Source organism: Stomoxys calcitrans, chromosome 2, assembly GCF_963082655.1.
Source record: "Stomoxys calcitrans chromosome 2, idStoCalc2.1, whole genome shotgun sequence".
In the NCBI taxonomy this organism is placed as follows: domain Eukaryota; kingdom Metazoa; phylum Arthropoda; class Insecta; order Diptera; family Muscidae; genus Stomoxys; species Stomoxys calcitrans.
The window spans coordinates 59,293,571-59,317,691 of NC_081553.1; the positions used below are offsets into that span (position 1 = coordinate 59,293,571).

General features: G+C 37.7%; 1 protein-coding gene across 1 annotated transcript in view; it reads right to left on the minus strand.

The window, feature by feature from the left end:
• Positions 1 to 5: 5 nt before the first annotated feature.
• The window catches only part of LOC106088273 (uncharacterized), a gene marked incomplete at its 3' end in the record, with an annotated part of 33,729 nt that continues 9,613 nt past the window's right edge, over positions 6 to 24,121 (minus strand). The window contains exons 3-4 of the mRNA XM_013253699.2: positions 278 to 642; positions 6 to 93 (exon numbers count right to left, since the gene is read on the minus strand). Of these exons, the coding sequence (XP_013109153.2) occupies positions 6 to 93; positions 278 to 642 (453 nt within the window). The remainder of the gene's footprint in view (positions 94 to 277; positions 643 to 24,121) is intronic.

Here is a 24,121-nt window from a genome sequence, read left to right on the forward strand (position 1 = left end):
GAGGAGGGAATAGCGGTATTATCTGTCATATGTTGAGGCCAATAATCTTGATTATCGTTGGTGACTAGCAGTTCGCGCATGCCATAACGTTGCCTGCAACAATAAAAACAACAGCAAAAGTAAGAAAAGTAAAATAAGAATAAATGCGGTTAATTAAATTTAATTAATATCACTAAGCAAATCAAGTGTGCATGATATGGGATTTGCCAAGTGTCGAGAGCACAACGCCCGACATCCGTCCCTCCCTGCCATTCATCCCCTCTGTATGAAAACTTACTCAATGTGACTGCGCCATATAACCAAAGCAGCATATAAACTGATGGATACCAAGGCCACCACCACCAAGATAATGCTGAGAATTAAATGTGTATTGGCCAAGGACTGTTTGTCGGCACGCTCTTCATCTTCATTCATTTCGATATTTTCATTTATAAATTCATCGGTGTTTATTACAATGGCCGGACCCCGATAACGTTCCTCAATTTCGCTGTCCTCCTTATTGGTGGTCTCATCGTTGGCTTCCAAAATTTCCACATCATATTTGAGATTTTTGAAGACATTCGTGTTGGGGGGATCTGCTATCATATCTTCATCGCGATGACTGTAGCTGTTGGCCTCAGAGGCAATCATGGAAGAAGAGTCCTAGAAAACAAAAAAAACAATGCTTTGTTGTTATCCTCAGTTATAAAGTCTAGATTTAGATTAAGGTTAGATTAAAAGTGAATTCACTCAGAGACCAGTCTGGTTATAACCCAGTGAGAAAGTGTGTGTAGGTGAAAGATAAAGGAAAAGTGTAAGCCGCCAAATCAGACTCGGAGGCGAGATATAAAGGTGAAGAGATAAGATCAGAGTGGGTAGCAAGCGCATATCGGACACGCACTTGCATCCCCAAAGCACCGGTCCACGCCCACCTGAGGGTTTACTTGGTGTGTGTCAACCAGTGGACGCCGCTTGGCAGTTCGTCCCCGGTTTTAAGCCTGATATCAGTCACCTAGCAATAATCGCTTTGTACTAGCAGAAATTAATGCGCATCATGGGTTATGGCATTCCCTCCTAAGAGGGGCATGACTTTGACAAACTGCATTGATAGATGAAGTCTTTCCATCCATTCCTAACACTTTGTGGATAGCGAATAATTTGACTTTATGGATAATAAAACGAACCCGCGTAGAAGGGATCCCAAAGTCGAATCTCGACTAATCGATTAGTCGACTTTTTGTGTTTAAAAGTCGAAGTCGACTTTCAATGATTAAAAAAATTAGTAGTCGATTTTGAAGTCGACAAGAAAGATACACAGAGATACAAGTTTGGCTTTGCTAATTTTGATGCTAAGTTTCTAGGTAAGAATTGTTTCCAATTTTTCTGAGATGCATTTGAAATTTACAATTTAGTAAAAACAATCAAAGCGTGCTAAGTTCGGGCGGGCCGAATCTTATATACCCTCCACTATAGATTGCATTTGTCGAGTTCTTTTTCCCATATCTCTTTTAAGACAAACAAAGGATAAAATAAAACAAGTTATAAATTTGGACCAGAAATGAATTGAATGCTGAACATTGTAGAAGTCATTGTGTAATATTTCAGTCCATTCGGATAAAAATTGCGCCTTGTAGGGGCTCAAGAAGCAAAATCGGGAGATCGGTTTTTATGGGAGCTGCATCAAGTTATAGATCGACTCAGACCATTTTAGACACGTGAAGGTTATGAGAGACGCCGTTATACAAAATTTCTGCCAAATCGGAAGAGAATTGCGCCCTCTAGAGGCTCAGGAAGTCAAGAACCCAGACCGGTTTATATGGCAGCTATATCAGGTTATGAACCGACTTCAACAATAGTTATCATATTTGTTGGAAATCATAACAAAACACCTCATGCAAAATTTCAGCCAAATCGGATAAGAATTGCGCCCTCTAAAAGCTGAAGAAGTCAAGCCCCCAGACCGGTTTATGTGACAGCTATACAAGGTTATGTACCGATTTGCGCCATACTAAGCACAGTTGTTGGAAGTCATAACAAAACACCTCTTGCAAAATTTCAGCCAAATCGGATAAGAATTGCGCCCTCTAAAAGCTGAAGAAGTCAAGACCCCAGACCGGTTTATATGGCAGCTATAACAGGTTATGAACCGATTTGCGCCATACTAAGCACAGTTGTTGGAAGTGATACCAAAGCACCACGTGCAAAATTTTAGTCAAATCGGACGAGAATTGCGCCCTTTAGGGGCTCAAGAAGTCAAGACCCAAGATCGGTTTATATGGCAGCTATATCAAAACATGAACCGATTTGGCCCATTTACAATCCCAACCGACCTACACTAATAAAAAGTATTTGTGCAAACTTTCAAGCGCCTAGCTTTACTACTTCGAAAGTTAGAGCATCATAGGCACCCAGTATTTAAGCAAGAGCCGGTGCCATTCGTCCTCTCACTGAGACTCTCCACTGGATACCGCTGATTGTCCGTGATTGCAGTTGCGGCTACTCCGTATATGGAGTATTCCACTATCCGCAACCTGTGGACGCGCCCCAGCTAAGCTTCTCGTAATAACAAATAACACCACATAGATTGGAGCTCAAAGTTCCGGCCTGTATAATGCTCATAGTTATCCCGTGATAACAAACGTTTACGAAAACTTGAAGGAAATAGAAGTATCCTACTAAGAAAATTTTGCAAATTTTTGACAAAAAGTTGAAACGTCATCTTTTTTAAAAAAGTCGCAAAGCGACTTTTTGGGAAACTAAGACGAAAAGTCGTAAAATCGACTTTTGTTATTTTGATTAAAGTCGACATTTCGTCCCAACTTGGGATCCCTACCCCGAAGTGTGAATTAGGGAGTCCCCAAGGCATTGTGATAACTCCGGCACTGTTTCACCTCTACCTATCCTCTATTCGGACTCTGAGGATGACATCGAGATCGTATACGGACGATTGTATGATCATGGCTTTGGGTCCCCGAGTTAAAGAAACCTGCGATAGGTTAAACACCGAAGATATTCGTCATCAAACCTTCCGCCATATAGTTCACTACATAGACAGCGTAGGTACCTCGGAAGTTGAATGTGAGAGTCAATGGCGTAACAATTTTGATCAACAACTAAACCAATATACCAGCGGCACAGTCTGGATGAAACAACAACAAACAAACTAGAGGACAGAGTGGACCTGGGGGTCTGACAATAATACGGTCCTGCAGGCGGAGATCCGGAGATCACGGAATGCGTGAGGTGGTGTATGTATTAACATCTTTACGAACAGTGAAATGGCCTTAAAGCCAATCACAACCAGGACAGTAACGTCACGAACAGTCTTGAAATGTAAAAAGGAGATTAGCGCCTTCTCTGAGAATGGTACAATTCGCATCATTTGGGTGCTGGGCCATAATTGAGTAAGGAGGAATGAAGGGGAAGACGATTAGGCAGTGAAGGCCAGAGGACTGCCGTCATTTAACTTGGTTAACACGAAGCATTTCTGGTCGACGCAGTTAGGGCGTGGGCGACGGGAATCGAACCCACGGGGTCGCCCACTGGTGCACTGGTAATCCAAGCAGGCTACCAACTTGGCTACCGGGGCGCCCAGTACACTTGTCGGGTTGCTGACAACGAAAACTTGTTGAATTCATATATAAAACGACTGGCCGGTCAGTATTGAACTGTGCAGCGTCACTGTAGACTCCCCAGCTGACCGATACGCAATGGAATAATGTCCAAACCTGTCAGAACAGCGACAAGCCGTATGCGCAGTTCTCATGAGGACCATCTTTTTGTCCAAAGATACAATTGTATGTAGTCTAAGCAGTATGTACTGCGCTTTTTTCGCAACCATGACAAATCATCATCTCGTAGGTAGGCGCAACCAGCTACCAGAGACGTCATCTTGGATATTCAAGATCTAGAGCGAGAGTTTAAGCGCTACAAAAGAGAACCTCAAGCACAGTTTTAGGCGGTGCAAAACACCATTCACGAGGAAATGCTGTTCTTCGAGACCAACCGCCACCCATAGCATCAGAAGAAGTTAAACTCCCCCGGAAAAAGAGAGTACCTTTGACTCGCCTACGTTCCGGTATAGACTCCCCAATTCCCACTGGGCTATGTGAGTTTCTCTTTTCGAGTTCTCTTAGCAGAACCTAGCAAATAAGTTAAGGATGAACACCCAAAATACTATCACAACAACTTTGTCTACATTTTCTTTGAAATTTCTAATACTGCAAACCCCTCTACTGATTTCCAGCGAAACGATTTAAATAAAATTTATTAGGTAATCACTTATGAGTTGTAAATGAAGCCTATTCTTATCTTTTCTAACTTGTTTTTGTTTTTATTTTTAATTTTTGGTAGCATATTATCTTTTGCGTTTCCAAAAATATGACCTCGATGCACGGATGCAACATTGTTTTGATAATTTAGGGTGCATTTCGTATAATGAGACAATACAATTTCCATTGGAAAAATGATGGAATGGTAAACATGTTTTATAAATATATGTTCGGCCGGGCCGAATCTTATATACCCTCCACCATGAATCGCATTTGACGAGTTCTATGAGCGGTATCTCTTTTTAGGCAAACAAAGAATTTTGAATAAGAACTGTTATGCTATTGGAGCTATTTCAAGTTATAGTCCGATTCGGACCATAAATGAATGCTGAACATTGTAGAAGTCATTGTGTAATATTTCAGTTCATTCGGATAAGAATTACGCCTTGTAGGAGCTCAAGAAGCAAAAACGGGAGATAGGTTTATATGGGAGCTGTATCAAGCTATTGATTGATTTAGACTATATTAGACACGTATATTAAAAGCCATGAGAGAAGACGTTGTACAAAATTTCAGTCAAATCGAATTGCGCCCTCTACAGGCTCAAGAAGTCAAGACCCAAGATCGGATTATATGGCAGCTATATCAAAACATGGACCGATTTGAACCATACTTAGCGCAGTTATTGGAAGTGATACCAACTCTACGTGCAAAATTTCAGTCAAATCGGATAAAAATTGCACCCTCTAGAGGTTCAAGAAGTCAAGACCCAAGATCGGTTTATATGGCAGTTATATCAAAACATGGACCGATTTGGCCCATTTACAGTCCCAACCGACCTACACTAATAAAAAGTATTCGTGCAAAATTTCAAGTGGCTAGCCTTACTCCTTCGAAAGTTAGCATGCTTTCGACAGACAGATGGACGGACGGACATGGCTAGATCGACTTAAAATGACATGACGATCAAGAATATATATATACTTTATGGGGTCTCGGACGCATATTTCGAGGTGTTACAAACAGAATGACGAAATTAATAACCCCCAACCTATGGTGGAGGGTATAAAAATACAAAATTGGTTTAATTGTGGCTAAATCATCTTTTTTATTCATTCACAACACCTTTCTTGTCCATTCACAATTATCCTGTTACTCAAATTTTCTCGTTTATTTCTATTCGTTGCGTCAGGGTGTTTTGAAAAGAGTAGGCGGGTGGTCTAATACTCTTTTTTGCACTGTCTATGATCTACACCTGTACGTACACTAATAAGTAATCGTGACAAAGTCTCTCACAGATATGTTCAACTCGTTTGGCAGTTATCGTGCTTTCTCCTAATCGAACTAGCAACGCATAATCGATAAATCCCAATTACTCACTTTTTCAAGCATTCTTCTTTTTATCAATCTGTGCACATTCGTTATTAAATCCATGTAATAAATTAATCTCTTGTTAATAAAACAAAATCCGATATCATCGGTGCATGATCTTTTTCATTGGCTTGTGTTTTATGTTTGGCTTTGTCTGTCAGCCTGTCCTCCTTTGCAGACAATTTAATTCAATATTTCACATCTTAAGGCGTTTTTATCTTATCTTAGATGTGTGGTGAGAAGGAGATTGAGAGCGAGAGAGGGTCATGTAAATAAAAAGAATGTTTAACGAACTAACCAAGCGTATTGTAAATGAGCGACAGTGATTTATAATAAACCTTGCCCAGTTTAAGTAAACAAAACACACACACACACGCACACTTTTATGAACAGACAAGACTTTATTTTATGGATTGTTGGGTATCACTAGTGTCATAACTAAAAATCGAAATTATTAGAACAAATTAATTTATAATGATTAATAATGGTAAATAAAATTGAACCTAGTCACGGGGCGATATATTTTTCATGTGTGTTTCATTAAAGCAAATATTTAATTTCTAGAAGCAACTTTCATACACGGTTAACCACTCGAAAACAGTTTTAAATAATATTTTCGATTTTTCACAAATTGTTTTGAACGGTCTTGTGGTTAATTTATGGAAATTATGGTATTTTTAGTGCTTGGTTCTTATAACCCAAATTTGAAAATTGCCAGGTCTTGGAGATGTTGTGACAGAATGCAAATTTTGCCCATAAACATTCCACTAAGGAACAGGGGCAAATTTCTCACATATCAATGAGTGCAGCCCCAAAACACCTTCCAAACGGTTCATATTTACCAGCCGTGGCAATATGGGGCTCAAATTAAAGGGATCTGGAAGTGCAGCACGAACTTGATATCCATATTTGAGTCGAAATGTCTGAGGTGCCATCCCTCCCCTAATGAGAACATTACCCTAAGGAAGAACATTACCCTAAGGAAGAACATTACCACCAGGAAGAACATTACCACACATCAATAAGTGCTTTCCGATTCAAGTTTAAACTCAATGATAAGGGACCTTTTTTTATAGCCGAGTCCGAACGGCGTCCCGCAGAGCAACACCTCTTTGGGGAAAATTTTTTAAATGACCATGCATGGCATTGTGCCTCGCAAATGTCGCCAACATTTCTCCGCTCTGTCCGATGTTCTCGCCAAAATTCGAACGCGTTCAGCTTCATAGGCTACAATGGCACGAATTCAATATCCGCATCCAGGGCGAAATGTCTCCACCCATAAAATATATTAGAAAGTTAAAGAAGGCGCAGCGGAGCGGGCCCGGTTCAGCTAGTTTACAATAATGTTGTATTTTTTGTATTTTTCACATGCTATGGAACAAAAATAAGCTGAAAATTTTATACAAATCGGGGGAAGTTTTTTTTCAGGTCTGAAGTTTTTTTCAGGTCAGAAACGTGGTCCTATATTAGGATATTAGATTTGTATTCTACTCGCAAATACCTTTCATCTGAGTCCCATATTATCGTGATTGGAGTATATATATATTTGGTAGGTTTTGGGGTAGGGCGCCCCCCCCCTAGGTACCCGATCTGAAATTTGGATACTAAATTTTTATTTTTAGGGTTCTATATGAGAGCACACAAAATCGCACCACCCATCTCCGAGATCTGGCGTTTCTGAAAATTGGGGTAAGGGGGAGGGTCCGCCTCCCCTTCAGATATCAAAAAATGTAGTACCCTATTTTCACCACGGGATCATTATGCACCATCTGCGAAAATTTCAAGAAAATCGGTTTAACCGTCTCTGAGTCTATAAGGAACACACAAACAAACAAACAAACACAAATTGATTTCTATATATAAGATAACTAAAAAAGCGTATTAAAAAAATTATGACCAGTCTAATTAAAAAATTACTTAATTTCCTCCTGACTACCCATTTGCAATCCATAAAATGTATGCAATATTGATATATATTTTAAAAAACATCTTTTTAATTAAAAGAAGCATTAATCATTACCCACCTGGATAAAGTTATTTTAAATGTTTAATCTTCCAAAGGGATTGTCTTTGACATAAAATAACACCTTCATTTGTAACAAATTAATGATGTTTTTTTTTCTTTAACAAAAAAAAAAAAAAATAAAAAAACACAAAACCTGAATTAACCGCATTGTTCAATGGAAAGGTAAGTAAGAAATAAAATTCAGTATTATGACAATAATTCCACATCAAAGAAGTTTCGATGGTCGATTTTCGAAGCAGAGGTGGTAATGCTGGATTTTTGTTGTTAAACCGTATCATGTTGTGTTTCATTCAATGGCAATATTTTGATGTTTCTTTTGTATTTTGGCTACATTTTCTCATTGTTGTCTTGCAGCTTAGTGGGTCAAAATTAAGCATTTATAATGGTGCTTAGCCTTAGCACGACTACATTCAATGGAAATAATACTGAAATTAATGATGACTTTCATCCGATTTAAAATGAATAATTGTCAGTTTTCCCCCTTATTGTAATCTGACACACGCACACTAAATTTCTCTTCATGTGTTTTTTTTTTTGTTAAAAGTTTAACACTTTAAACATTATTCGCCGCCATACAAATCGTTTATTTTCCGCAGGAGCGTGGTGATTTAATTTGATAAGCTTAAAAATGCAAATTTGTAAAAGTCAATAGGAACAACGAAAATTAACAAAAAAAACAAATAAAAATGCATTAAGTTCGGCCGGGCCGAACATTTGGATACCCACCACATCGGGTATATATGTTAACCACCTTTCGTCAAAATCCGGTGAAAAATACATACCTTACGCTCCATTGCAGCTATATCGAAATATGTACCGATTTGGACCAAAAACTAATAAGAACAAGAACAATTATGTATATTGGTATTTTTAGTAGCTATGTCTAAAAATAAACCGAAGGGCTTACCACAACTCACTGTCTCAAATTTCATTTTATGGGCCTAAGACCCTAATTCGGAAGATCGGTCTATATGGCAGCTATAATCAAATCTGGACCGATCCGGGCCAAATTAACAAAGGATGTCAAAGGGCCTAACACAACTCACTGTACCAAATTTCAGCATAATCGGATAATAAATGTGGCTTTTATTGGCCTAGGACCCTAAATCGGCGGATCGGTTTATTGTATATGGGGGCTATGTCAAGATATAGTCCGATATAGCCCATCTTCGAACTTATCCTGCTTATGGACAAAAACAGAATCTGTGCTAAGTTTCAGCTCAATATCTCTTTTTTTTAAAGACTGTAGCGTCATTTCAACAGACAGACGGACAGACGAACGGGCATATCTAGATCGTCTTAGATTTTTACGCTGATCAAGAATATATATACTTTATAGGGTCGGAAATGGATATTTCGATGTGTTGCAAATGGAATGACAAAATGAATATACCTCCATCCTTCGGTGGTAGGTATAACAAGTAAGAGCGTGCTAAGTTCGGCCGGGCCGAATCTTATATACCCTCCACCATGGTTCGCATCTGTCGAATTCTTTGTGCAGTATCTCTTTTTAGGCAAACAAAGAATAATGAATAAGAAAGGAGGAGGAGGAGCTATATCAAGTCATAGTCTGATTCGCGGCTCAATAAGCAAAATCGGGAGATCGGTTTATATGGGAGCTGTAACGAGCTATAGATCGATTCAGATCATATTGCACACGTATGTTGAAGGACATGGGAGAAGCCGTTGTATAAAATATCAGCCTAATCGGATTATAATTGTTCTCTCTAGAGGCTCAAGAAAATAAACAAGATTCCAGATCGGTTTATATGGCAGGTTATGTACCGATTTGCCCCATACTCGTCACAGTTTTTGGAAGTCATATCAAAACATTAGCCAATCTCATGCAAAATTTTAGCCAATTCGGGTGAGAACTGCACCCTCCAGCGGCTCAAGAAGTCAAGATCCAAGATCGGTTTATATGGCACCTATACCAGTTTATGGACCGATTTGGACCATACTTCGCACAAATGTTGGAAGTGATACCAAAACACCACGCGCAAAATTACAGCCAAATAGGATTAGAATTGCGCCTTCTAATAGCTAAAGAAGTCAAGACCCAGGATCGGTTTATATGGCAGCTATATCAGATTATGGACCGATTTGAAACATACTTAGCAAAGATGTTGGAAGTGATATCAAAACACTATGTGCAAAATTTCAGTCAAAGCGGACGAGAATTGCGCCCTCTAGAGGCTCAAGAAGTCAAGACCCAAGATCGGTTTATATGGCAGCTATATCAAAACATGGACCGATTTGGCCCATTTACAATCCCAACCGACCTACACTAATAAGAAGTATTTGTGCAAAATTTCAAGCGGCTAGCTTTACTCCTTCAAAAGTTAGCGTGCTTTCGACAGACAGACGGACGGACATGACTAGTTCCACTTAAAATGTCACGACGATCAAGAATATATATACTTTATGGGGTCTTAGACGCATATTTCGAGGTGTTACAAACAGAATGACGAAATTAGTATACCCTCATTCTATGGTGGATGGTATAACAAATATTAATATTTTTCTTTTTTTTTTTGAATGCGAAATGAAATATTTAGAAAAAAAATTAAAATTTGATTTAGTAGGAAAATGGTCAAAATTTTTTTTTTTAGATAATTATGTTAAAATTTTATCATATTCTTTTAACTTCTTCTTTTCATAAAAATTTTTGTCGAATTTATTATTATTTATTTTTATAGAAAGCTAGCTGGACAGGGCCCGCTCCGCTTCGCCTTCTTTTACTTTATATGGAACAAAACTATCCTTCGCAAATTTATTTTCGACAATTAGAGAGATTTTAGTAAAATGTCATGCTAAAAAAATAGTATATGTATTTCGCTTGACTAATATAACAATATAAATGCTTTTGTCTGAATCCTATATTATCTTTATTGGTCTACGAATTCGCTTGAAGGGTTTAGGGTCATTTAATGTTTGGATGCTAGATGTACTCCACTCTTAAAAGACATTATTTGAGCCTGATATTCCCATGGGGATTTTGGGAGTGGGGAGGCCCCAAGGGTGGTGGTTGGAGGGTTTAGGGGGTGGTGTGAACCTCCAGTGTGGACTCCCGAAAGTGGGTATGCATTTCGTGCTCTACTCCCAAATACTTTTCATTTGAGACCCATATTGCCATGATCGGTAAATATGTATGTCCGATTTAGAGATGTTTTCGGGGGTGAGGTGGTCCCCTAGACACTTAGCCCTGAAAAAAATATCAGCATCGTGCTCTTCTCTCAAATACCCTTTATTTTAACCCCATATTGCCATTGGTTTTGAGGGGAGTTTACAGGATGAGGCGTCCCCCAAACACATGGTCCCAAAATTGGTTATCAAATTCGTTTTCTAATCTCAAAAACCTTTCATTTGAGTCACATATTGGCATGGTCGAAAAATTTTTAACCTTTGGGGGCTGTTTTGGGAAAGGGGTGATGCCCTAAATACATGGTCCTACATTTGGATATTAAATTAGTATTCTACTTCCAAATACCTTTATTTGAGCCATATTGCGATGGTCGGTAAAAAATTGCTGTTTGAGAAGTATTTTGGGAAAGGGGTACCCCCAGAAAAATGGTCCCGAAAGTGGGTATCATTCCTTGCTCTACCGCCCAATACCTTTCATTTACGCTCCACATTGACATGGTCGGTAAATATGCCCGATTTAGGCGTGTTTTGGGAATTGGGGTGGTCCGCCCAAACACTAAGCCCGAAAAATATATCAGCAACGTGCTCTATTCTCATATATCTATATATCATTTATTTGAACCCCATATTGCCATTGGTCTCCACTTGGATATCAAATTCGTTTTCTAATCTTATTTAAACTCCTTATTGCAAAGGTCAGCAAATGTGGCCGGTTTGGGGTATTGGCCCTAAAAACTATAAAACTCTCTTTAAGATCCAAATTGTCTTGGTGAGCAAATACGTCCTATTTGGGGTTTGTTATGGTGGTGGGACGTCCCCTAGACAGTTGGTCCCTAATGTTGATATCAGATACGTTGTCTACTGCCAAATACCTTTAATTTGAGCCCCATATTTTCATAGTCGGCAACCATGACCTGCTTGGGGGGTGTTTTGGGGGATGGGCGGCCACTCAGTGAGTTGGCCCTGAAAATATATATCGGATTCGTGTTCTACTCTAAAAACCCTCTTATTAGAGCCTCATATTGCAATAGTCAGCAAATACTTCCTATTTGGATGGCGTTGTGGGGATGGGGTGGCGCCGTAAACACTTTTCCGAAATATTGATATCAGATTCGTGCTTTACTCTCAAAGACCTTTCATTTGAGCCCCATATTGCTATGGTCGTAAATTTGTCCCCTTTGGAGGATGTTTTGTACAAACAAAACAAAAAAAAAATAAGGCCCCATTGTATTGGGTTGCCCAAAAAGTAATTGCGGATTTTTTAAAAGAAAGTAAATGCATTTTTAATAAAGCTTAGAATGAACTTTAATCAAATATACTTTTTTTACACTTTTTCTAAATCAAGCTAAAAGTAACAGCTGATAACTGACAGAAGAAAGAATGCAATTACAGAGTCACAATCTGTGAAAAAATTTGTCAACGCCGACTATATGAAAAATCCGCAATTACTTTTTGGGCAACCCAATATTTTAAACATAGTCCTGACTTCCATCATTATTTAAAAATTATATCATTGATTGTATTTACTCATATACATACCATACCAATATGAATGTTGTATGTGTCAGTAGGTTTATATTAACACATCGTGTGTCTCACATTTGCCATGGCGATTAACATCAGCCTTCGCGCCCCCCCCCCCCCCATATTTGGATATCAGATACGAATTCTAGACTCAAATACTTTTTATTTAAGCCCCATATTCCCGTGGTCAGTAAATAAGTCCCCCCCGAAATTTGGGCCCACATTTGGATATTAGATTTGTATTCTACTTGCAAATACCTTTCATTTGAGTCCCGTATTGCCATGGTCGGTAAATATGTTCGATTTAGGGGTGTTTTCGGGGTTGGGGTGGTCCCCCTAACACTTGGTCCGACAATTGGATATCAGATACGTTTTCTTATCCTAAATACCTTTAATTTGAGTCCCATATTGTCGTGATTGGTGTATATATATATTTGGTAGGTTTTGGGAGGGGGCGTCCCCCCTAGGTACCCGATCCGAAATTTGGATACCAAATTTTTGGTTTTAGGTTACTATAAGAGATCACACAAAATTTCGCTTAAATCGCACCACCCATCTCCGGGAGCTGGCGTTTCTCAAAATTGTGGTAAGGGGAGGGTTCGACCCCCTCCCCCCCCCCTCCATTTGGGGCATATTTTTGGGATGGGGCGACTCCCCGGCAATAGGCCAATTTTTTATATATTCTTCGTATTCTTCTCTCAAATACCTTTCGTTTGAGTCCCATCTTGCACCGTTAAGTGTACATGTCCATCTCTACTCTCAAGTACCATTGCGATCGGAATGGCCGATCGGCCTACATGTCCATTTTGGGTTGATTTTTGAGTTTCGTATTCTACTTTCAATTACCTTTCATTTGCACCAATCGGTAAATACTTCATTTTTGGGATGGGGCTGGCCCCTCGGAACGTGAGTTCGCATAGTTATATCAAGTTCGCATTCTACTCTTAAATACCTTTCATTTGACACACATATTGTTCCAAACGGTAAACATATACGTTTGGGCGAGTTTTGGGATAGGGCGTCCCCAACGGTTATTTTACCCCAAAGTTTTATACCAATTTTGTGTTTTTGATTAACCATAAGGGGGCATACAAAATTTTGCTTAAATCGGTGAACCCATCTCCGAGATCTAGGGTTTTTCAAAATTAGGGAAAGGGGGAAGGTCCAGGGATCAGATTCGTACTTTACTGTAATAGACATTCCCTTTAAGTCCCATATTGTTCCGATTGATCTTTATGTCGTATTGAAGGGTATTTAGTGGATGGGCTGTCCCCAGACTCTTTGTTCTAAGATTGTATACCAGATTCATAGTCTAATCCCTAAGACCTTTTTTTATACCCATTTTGTGATTTATGTCATCAATGCCTGTTTTGGGGGGTTTTGGGATTGGAGAGGTCCCGTAGACACCTTGGACCCATTTCCTATACCAGAATCGTACTTTACTTCCAATTTCCTTTCATTTAATACCCATATTGCCTCGATCGGTAAATATGTAATTTTTGGAACATTTTTTTGGTGCAGCCGCCATGGCACTTGGTGTCAAATTATTTTTTATTAAGTCGAACTCTACTCTTGAATACCTTTCATTTGATAGTCGGCGTTGACAAATTTTTTCACAGCTTCTGACTCTGTAATTGCATTCTTTCTTCTGTCAGTTATCAGCTGTTACTTTTAGCTTGCTTTAGAAAAAAGTGTAAAAAAGGTATATTTGATTAAAGTTCATTCTAAGTTTTATAAAAAATGCATTTACTTTCTTTTAAAAAATCCGCAATTACTTTTTTGGCAACCCAATATTTCGTCAAACTTATTTTTATTTAAAATTTTTTTAAATTATGTTTTTGTTGTTCATCAAAATTGGGTTCTCATAAAAACTTGGTCGAAGTTCAAATATATTTCATCGATTTAAAAAAAAAATCCAAACATAAATTTCATAGGCTTGTTAATATCTCTATGTGTCTTGTAACAATTCGCTTAAATTCACTTCGTAATTATTTAATTTGTCTTACAACAAAGTGTGTCTGTGTGGATGGCAAATGATGCAATAAATTCAAATAAAATATTAGACATCATTTGTATAAATCTAGCTACTAATGTCAGTGTGGAATTTGTATTTCTTTTTTTGTGTTGGCGGCATGAGAGCCGATTCCAAATTGGGACAAATCGTGACTTGAAAATTCTGTTCAATAAAATATGAAATTTAAATAAACATAACATTAAAGGGGATTTCCACGAGCTAATAACATTTTTGCTTTTTGTTGTTATCGTGCAATCAGGCATCACCGAATTGTCCCGTTAATACAGAGCATTAAGCAAAATTGCAACAGATATTTATCGATAACATGCAAACGAAGCCGATGGATGACGCGCATTAGGCATTAGCGGTATTTCTTTTGGCTCTCTCCAAAACTACTGGATAGATAATTGCTGTGATGTATTTTAGTACTATATAGTGCAAATAACGATTAATCATATCTTATTATATATCATTGCATGTTATCGATAGCTTACCAGTGCAACCTTGCACTGATATTTTATACAGAACATCAGACTTTCACTGGAGAGGACTAAAATAAAACGAAAAATAAAATTGTTACGTAATCTTATCGATATCATGTCAAAACAGCCAAATACTTATGATTTCTAAAGCACTATGCATAAAAAAAATAAAATATTAATAGGTTTTTATATATGCCCTCGATATCGATAGCTATGACATATTTCCGACTAAATTTATATAGCGCTTAAATAGAGATGACAATCTACATACATTCTCATGCATTGCATATTTACAAGGTAAATTCCAGATAAACCCAGAGAAAAGTTGATACCAAACGTGGTCACTTCAGTACCATACGGTATTGATAATAAAGCAACATCGTATGGTACGAAAACAATGCCGTATGGTATGGATCAAACATAAAATGCCTGGTACCGTTTAGTACTAGTCTTATTGGTTTTAGCACCAGATCGTCATTGGTTTTAGTACAAAACCGTTATTGATTATTCCACCCCCTAATGAATCAAAAAACTATCATTGAAAATAATTTTAATCTAATTATACCCTACACCACCACTGTGGTACAAGGTATTTTATAATACCTTTGTGCATTTGTTTGCAACGCTAAGAAGAAGAACTAGACCCATCGATAAGTATACCGATCGGCTTAGAATTACACCCCGATTCATTTTAGCTATGTCCATCTGTCCGTCTGTCTGTCTGTCCATGTATTCTTGTAATCAAGGTACAGGTCGCATTTGTTGTCCGATTTTTACAAAATTTTGCATACGTCTTTTTTTGGTTCAAGGACGAACGTTATTGATTTCGAAAAAAAATCGGTCCAGATTTAGATATAGCTCCCATATAAACACAATTGTGGCTCCAATTGTGTTCCGATCCTTACAAAATTTTACACAAAGTGTTTTTTTTTTTACTTCCCAATATATGTGCAAAATTTCATCAAATTAGGATCAGATTTAGATACAGCTCCCATATATATCTTTCATCCGATTTGACCTATTAAAGCTGTAGAAGCCACAATTTTGGTCCGATCTTTATCAAATTTGGCATTAAGTGGCTTTTGTGATGTCAATATATATGTGGAAGGTTTCATCGAAATCAGATCAGATTTCGATATAGTTGACACATATATCTTTCATCTGATATGGCTTAAAAGAGCTCAGTATCCAAAAAATTTTGGTCCGATCCTTACAAAATTCAGCATGAGATGTTTCGATGAGATGAGATTTCATTAAAATTGGGTCAATGAAATCTATATATATAGCTCCCATATACATCTTTTATCCGATTTGATATATTAAGGCTGTCGAAGCCACAATTTTTGTCCAATGTTTACCAAATTTAGCATGAAGTGGTTTTTGCGACGTCTTAGTTTAAGAAATATTTTATAATGGCGTCAATATTTTAAGTACAAAGCTTAACAACACTTCTGGCGCGATGACAAGAATACAAATGGAAAGCCGTCAATTTTTAATAGCCCCTTTGGTCTGGTATTGAATTGATGCCAAATGGTATTAAAAATCTTTGCCAATGACGCGAACAAAATAATACCAGACGGTATTGGCAAAGTACCGTCATTTTTCTATCAGTGTGAATACCCAATGTATTTATTGGTTAGATGCCCAACTGTCCAGACCCCTTTATAAAATTACTATAAAATTTCAGCAGATGATTGTGAAATTTACTCAAACGATCTTTTAATAAATTTGTTCTCAAACTAACGAATATTAATCAAATTTATGGAGCTAGAAGACTTTTATATTTTTGTATAATTAGAAAAGTAAAGCTTGTGACCAATGCGTCCCATAATCTGCATGTGGTATAGCTGATGAGTCTCCTTTCCGTTAATGTGCACTCATAAATTGGACTATTTTAATACCATCATACTCATATGTGCATATGCATACAGGCATATATTTAGAATTGTTTACATACTTTGAGAATTTACCACATAAAAAAAGACGAATATACATAAATATAAATTTCTGAAAACAGGGTTTGAATTGCTTGAACATTTTCCAATGTAAGGCAAAGTTATGTTTGCTTTGCTGTCTCTATTTTGAGGTCAGCAATTCAAAACCTGTCTGAAACATATCTGTATATTGAGTCTCTCACAAAGTAATTTAAATATGATTATTGCGACGACACTAGTCCGAAGAAGCTCCTCCCATCTTCTAAACATGTCCCGAGGAGAGACTTTAGTGACGTCTGTCAGTCCACGTTTATCGTGACCGTCCAATCGGGCAGACACTCCTACATCGAAATCATCTCCAGTGCACTCAGGACAGCAGAGATCTCCACCTGAAAGACGATACACCCGTCCGGAAGCCTATATGGTTTCCTGATTCTAAGGAACCCCATCAAGGCTCTTGACCCAGTGCCCCACTCAATTTACATCCATCCTTGTATACAACAGGTCCTGGGAAAGGTCGGGTATTCGCAACTCAGAGATGCCTTCTCGAGAAAATGATGACCTACCCATCAACAAGTGCGGATTCCCATGGAATCACGTCATGTGATATTCAACAAGCCGCCGGGCTCCATGAGCATATCCTAGTCTAACACAAGAGTGTCCAAAGTTTGAGGTCTTCGTCATTACACACTAAACATTCTTATAGCCAAATGGGGTTATCTGTTTATATGGGAACTATATCTCAACATGGACAGACTCGGCCCATTTACAATCCCTAATGGGAAGTATATGTGCAAAATTTGAAACGAATTGCTGTATTCGTTTAAGCCTAGTACCGACTTAATTCGCAGCGAAAACGCCTATTAAATTATTGCGAAATACGACCGACTTTATTCTTCCCCAGAACCCACACAAAAGTCAAGCAAAAACGTACAACAAAGACAACAGCATTGAAACAGAGTTGATTAGTGTCCATTTTTGAAGCTAACCCAGTAATCGGCTTGTTGTGCGCCCTAAATACAAAAAAAATTAACCTCAAAAATTGCCGGTATCTGTTAGACGCGGAAGCCGGGCAATGACAAAGGAAATGCTCCAACGTCTCATCATTTTCTCCGCATGCCCTACACATGATATTACTTGCCGCACCGATTTTACATAGTAGTCCTATGTGTCCCCCTGTGATACCGAGAGCTGTACTGACCTCCTTCTTATTTCCTTGCAGTAATAGCCTCGTCTTCTCACGATCGTTTCGACCGACCGTTTCGCTCTTCAACGGGGATGCATGCGCATTCGTCGCCCACGCCCTTAACTCGGACTGGGTCAGCCCGAAAGGCTTCGGGTTAACCAAGTTTATTGACGGCAGTCCCCTGGCCTTCACCGCAAAATCGTCTGCCCATTCATCCCCCCTCACTCCGTTATGCCCCGGGCCGGAAATATTTCTGCCTAATGTTTTCGCCAGGATTCGAACCCAGGCGTTCAGCGTCATAGCCGGACATGCTAACCTCTGCGCTACAGTGGCCTGAAAAGAGCACATTTGGTACCAACTTTTCTAAGGGTAAAAAACGGCCAATCTCTCAAGGCATCTTCTAGTTTACATCTGGCAACTCTAACATATCCAGGAACTGAAATATAAATAGCAGACATCGTTTAAGATTCACGCCGGCCAGCATTTATAAAAGTAGCATATGACAAATATGCTACAGAAAAATATATATATTTTTAAATGCTACATTGATGAACGTGGCGTGTGTGAATCATTTGATGTTCCCATTCTTCTGCGAACTTTGTTGTTATGTTACCTGAAAGGCAGCCACAAAATACTTTTCGTCATTGGGAAAAATCAAAGTACCACCATCTCATTTCAAGTTAATATGAAAAGAAATTCATAAGAATTTCATTGGGATTCCTTGGGGGCAGTCGATTCCACGTTGAAGTGTTAATGCTTAACACTCATTTGCTCGCAACACTTAAGCGCTTCTAATTTATGACTCATTGTACTAAATACTTCATGAGCAGCGTGTGTACAAAAGATTCGTTCAATTTTGACAAGACAAAAAATAAGAAAAGTAAATAAAAATGACATGGCGAGTGGAGTGCAAAATTAAAATGTTTAGTTTTGATGCGATGTTGCAACGAACAACTTTAAAGAAAGTTGAAAAGGAGCGCCGAATTGACGATTAATTAAGGCTCTTTAAACATGTATTTAAATACAAAAACAAAAATGATTTTAAAGTACACTCAGAGAAATATGTTACTAAAAACAGCAAAAATTTTTGCTGCAATAGCAGAAAGTCTGCTAAAAATGGGACAGCAGAAGGTTTTTGTTAAAACAGTAAATATTTTCTGTTGTTTTCAAATGGTAAAAAGTTAAAAAAACTTAAAAATGTAATAAATAATTAAAAAAAATATTTTTCATCTTATCATTTAATTTTAGAAGCGCATAACCCACAATTTGTTCCAATGTACTAATTTTTGAAGAAATGTAAAAAAACAGCAGACAGAATAACTACTACATACCTACACCCAGAGAAAAGTTGATACCAAACGTGCTTATTTCAGTACCATACGGTATTGATAGTAAAGCAACACCGTATGGTACAAAACAATACCGGATGGTATGGATCAACCATAAAATGATTAGTGCTGTTTGGTACTAGCTTTACTACCGAACTGGTATTGATTTTAATACCAATCTGTTATTGGTTTTAGCACCAGACCGTTATTGGTTTTAATACCAGACCGTTATTGGTTTTAGTACCAAACCGTTAATGATTATTCCACCCCCTAATGGACCAAAAAACAAACATTGAAAATAACTTTAATCTAATGATTAGTGCCGTTTGGTACTAGCCTTATTACCGAACTGGTATTGATTTTAATACCAATCTGTTATTGGTTTTAGCACCAGACCGTTATTGGTTTTAATACTAGACCGTTATTGGTTTTAGTACCAAACCGTTAATGATTATTCCACCCCCTAATGGACCAAAAAACAAACATTGAAAATAACTTTAATCTAATTTCTTTTCCATTATTTATGTTAATAATTACAAAAAGTAATGCTGCACAGCAACAAAGCTCAATTCTTTGCATTCAGCAATTGATTCCATGTCCATCGATTCCCAGAAGTGATTTTCATACGAATACACCAAAACAGCATAGTTTTCCACACAATGGACTATCACATTTTTGATGTAGAATGTCCTTAGATTATGTAAAATTTCGATTTTCAGTGCTTTCGAGTATTTGAATAGGTTTTTACGCACTAACATTGTATTTAAACAATTTATATTTATACCCACCACCGAAGGATGGGGGTGTATTCATTTCGTCATTCCGTTTGCAACATGTCTTGATCAGCGTAAAAATCTAGGACCGAAATCACGCTTTAGTTTTTAAAAAATATGGAGATATTAAGCTGAAACTTTGCCCAGATTCTTTTTTTTTTGTCCATAAGCAGGTTAAGTTTGAAAATGGGCTATTACATATATACCCGAGGTGCTGGGTATCCAAAGTTCGGCCGGCCGAACTTAACGCCTTTTTACTTGTTTTCTTTAGTAAATATTTTATAATGTCGACGACAAGAATATTAATCTGGTATTGTCTGTCTGTCTGGTATTGAATTGATACCAAATGGTATTAAAAATCTTTCCCAATGACGCGAACAAAATAATGTCGGCCGGTGTTGGCAAAATACTGTAATTTTTCTATCAGTGTACTAGGTATTACATTTATGCTGTTCAACAAAAAAGTAACGCCAAAAATGGAAAAATTTTATTATTAATTCATATCAAATACCTCAATTGTTGCTCAATTTTTTTTTTAATTCATTCAAAAATTAACATTTTTAATGTAATATCAGCAGACAGAGTTTGCTGATATCAGCAGACAAATTTCACTGGGTGCAATGTTATTTTTGGAATTTTAGATTAGTATACTCCCGCCATAGGATGGGGGTATACTAATCTAGTCATTACGTTTGTAACACCTCGAAATATTGATCTGCAACTCCATAAGGTACATATATTTTGGATCGTCTCGACTTTCTTACATACTTTAATTGGCTATGACAGAACATTTATTCCACTAGCCGAACGTAGAATAGCGTTCCAAGCGCCTCGATCTTCTGCGCTCATTCTAAAATCTCTGACACCAAGTTTCGAGGTGTCTCCCACCACTTGATCTTTCCATCGGGCTTCCGGTCTTCGCGGTTTGCGCGTACCACCGTATTTGCCTTCAAAAGACTTCTTTGCTGGAGCTTCCATATATTTTACGAAGAATCTTTCTCTCAAATACTCCAAGCACTGCTGCATCTGCTTTCACAAGTACACATTTCCAGAACCATATAACAACACGGGTAGTATCAGTGTCTTGTATAGTGTAACCTTTGTCTGTCGAGAGGTGGCCTTGTTTCTAAACTGCTTACTTAGTCCAAAGTAGCATCTGTTTGCCAGTATTATTCTTCGTCTCGACATTTTGAGTCTATCTAGGCATGCCTTCCCGTCCGTCTGTCGAAATCATGATAACGGTCGAACTCGTAAAGCTAGCAACTCGAAATTTTGCACAGCTATTTCTTCTTGATGTAGGCCGTTGGGGATAGCAAATGGGCCATATGGGTTCAAATTTGGATATAGCCCCCATATAAACCGATCCCCCGATTTGACTTTTTGAGCTTCTAGAAGCCTCAGTTTCATCCGATTTGACTGAAATTTGAAAAAAGGACTTCCTGCATTCATGCCAAGTATGATCCGAATCGGCCCATAAACAGATATAGCCCCCATATAAATCGATCCCCGGATTTGACATCTTGAGCCCTTAGACGCTTCAATTTTCATCCAATTTGGCTCAAATTTGGAATAAAGACTTGAGTTATGATGTCCATGCTAAATGCGCTCCGAATCGGTCCATAAACAGATATAGTCCCCATATAAACCGATTACAGGATTTGACTTCTTCAGCCCTTAGACGCCTCAACTTTCATACGATTTGGCTGAAATTTGGAATAAAGACTTGAGTTATGATTTCCAACATCCATGTTAAGTAGTGTCCGAATCGGTCCATAAACAGTTTTAGGCCCCATATAAACCGATCCCCGGATTTGACTTCTTGAGCCCTTAAACGCCACAATTTTCATACGATTTGGCTGAAATTTGGAATAAAGACTTGAGTTATGATTTCCAATATCCATGTTAAGTATTGTCTGAATCGGTCTATAAACAGTTATAGGCCCCATATAAACCGATCCCCGGATTCGACTTCTTCAGCCCTTAGAAGCCAAAATGTTCACCTGATTTGGCTGAAACTTGGCCCAAACCCCTATTTTATGACTTGCAACATCAGTGCCTAGTTTTTTCCGAATCGGTCAATATGGTGATATAGTACCGATATGACTTCTTGAGACCAAAACAATTCAAATACAGAGTTAATAAGGGTACATTTCTAGCGGAATTCATGGTGGTGGGCACCAAAGATTCGGCCCGGCCGAACTTGGCACGCTTTTACTTGTTAAAATTCGAATTATTATTTTGTAAAAAAGGAAATTTTTTAAATGACAAGTATTTAAAGTTTAGGAAACTTCATAGGTTTTTTCTTTACTTTTCGTTAAAATATTACCAAATGTAAATTTATAAAATTTCACCTTTAACTTTAATATTCGGTAGTACATTTTTGTATAAACATATCACGCAATATATTACAAAAATTTTTTAATAGCTATATTGCAGGTGACTGGTATCTGTGCCAAACCATATAGTGAAGTTGGTCATCAACAAATTGTTAAACGAATATTACGTGAGTTTCCCACGGAAGTTGACATCGATAAATATTTAACATCTTAAAAAAAATAATAAAACGAACTACGTTGTCGCGCATAAGTATTCATTATGAATGACAATGTATGTACTTATTAAAGTTACAACAAATATTTTTGCCTGTAACAAACTCTTCCTCCACCTCATCGTCGTTGTTGTCACATTTGAATTTCATATTCGAAGTATAGAATATAACGTCATACGTAAGTAATACGTGTGTACTGTTTTATTTTGTTTGCTTGTGATCATGTTTTTACAGTGAAAGTTTATTTTGCAGGCTTGTTGGGCTTATAAAAGCCGTTGAGGTTTAACAAAAAGAATTTTCTGTTGAAACGACTTGTATTCAAATTGACTTCCTGAAACAAATGCTTTCCGCTCGTTAGGGAGAGAAACATGTTTAATGATTTTTATAAAAGCGTGTTAATATTATTACCAAAACTTGCATTAATAACGGAAACCAAACTTCTGGGAAATTCAAAAACTGTTGGGAAACTGTTCTTTAAGTAAATAAAAAAAATTAAAATAATGATAACTAACCGTTACATTCATTTATCGATAGGATGAACCTCCTGCTAACAAATTTTACTTTCTTGTACACTATTTAAGTTTTTAACTGAATATAGATTAATATTTTTCCAATGGATACTATCGCAAAAGTTAATTTTTTTTTAGCAAAACTAAACAAAAATGACCAATCCGACACTGAATGTATCCTTTAAGATACATTGCGCCTATATAGGGCGCAATTTTCATCCGATTAGGGTAGCATATTGTAAAATGATTTCTCTCATGACTTTATTAACCTTGGTTTTAATTGGTCTGTGCATTGATATTGTTTCTACATAAATCGATCTCCTGATTTGTATACCCACCACCGAAGGATGGGGGAATATTCATTTTGTCATTCCGTTTGCTACACATCGAAATATCCAATTCCGACCCTATAAAGTATATATATTTTCTGGATCAGCATAAAAATCTTAGACGAACTAGCCATGTCCGTCTGTCTGTCTGTTGAAATTACGCTACAGTCTTTAAAAATAGAGATATTGAACTGAAACTTTTGGAAAGTTCGAAGATGGGCTATATCGGACTATATTTTGGTATAGCCCCCATATAGACCGATCCGCCGATTTAGGAACTTAGGCCCATAAAAGCCACATTAATTATCCGATTTTGCTGAAATTTCGGATAGTGAGTTAGGTTAGGCCAGTCGACAACCTTCTTCAACTTGGTCCAGATTTGGATATAGCTGTCATATAACCTATCTCTCGATTTAAGGTTTTGGCACCATAAAAGGCACATTTATAATCCGATTTCGACGAAATTTGACACAGTGAATTATGTTAGGCTTATCGACATCTGTGTCTTATATGGTTCAGATCGGTCTAAATTTTGATATGGCTACCAAAAAGACCAATATTTTGTTCTACTCAATATCCGTGTTGGACCATATTGCGACATAGCTGCTATGGGGGTATAAATTATGCATTTTTCACCGGATTATGACGAAAGGTGGGTTACATATATACCCGAGGTGGTGGGTATCAAAAGTTCGTCCCGGCC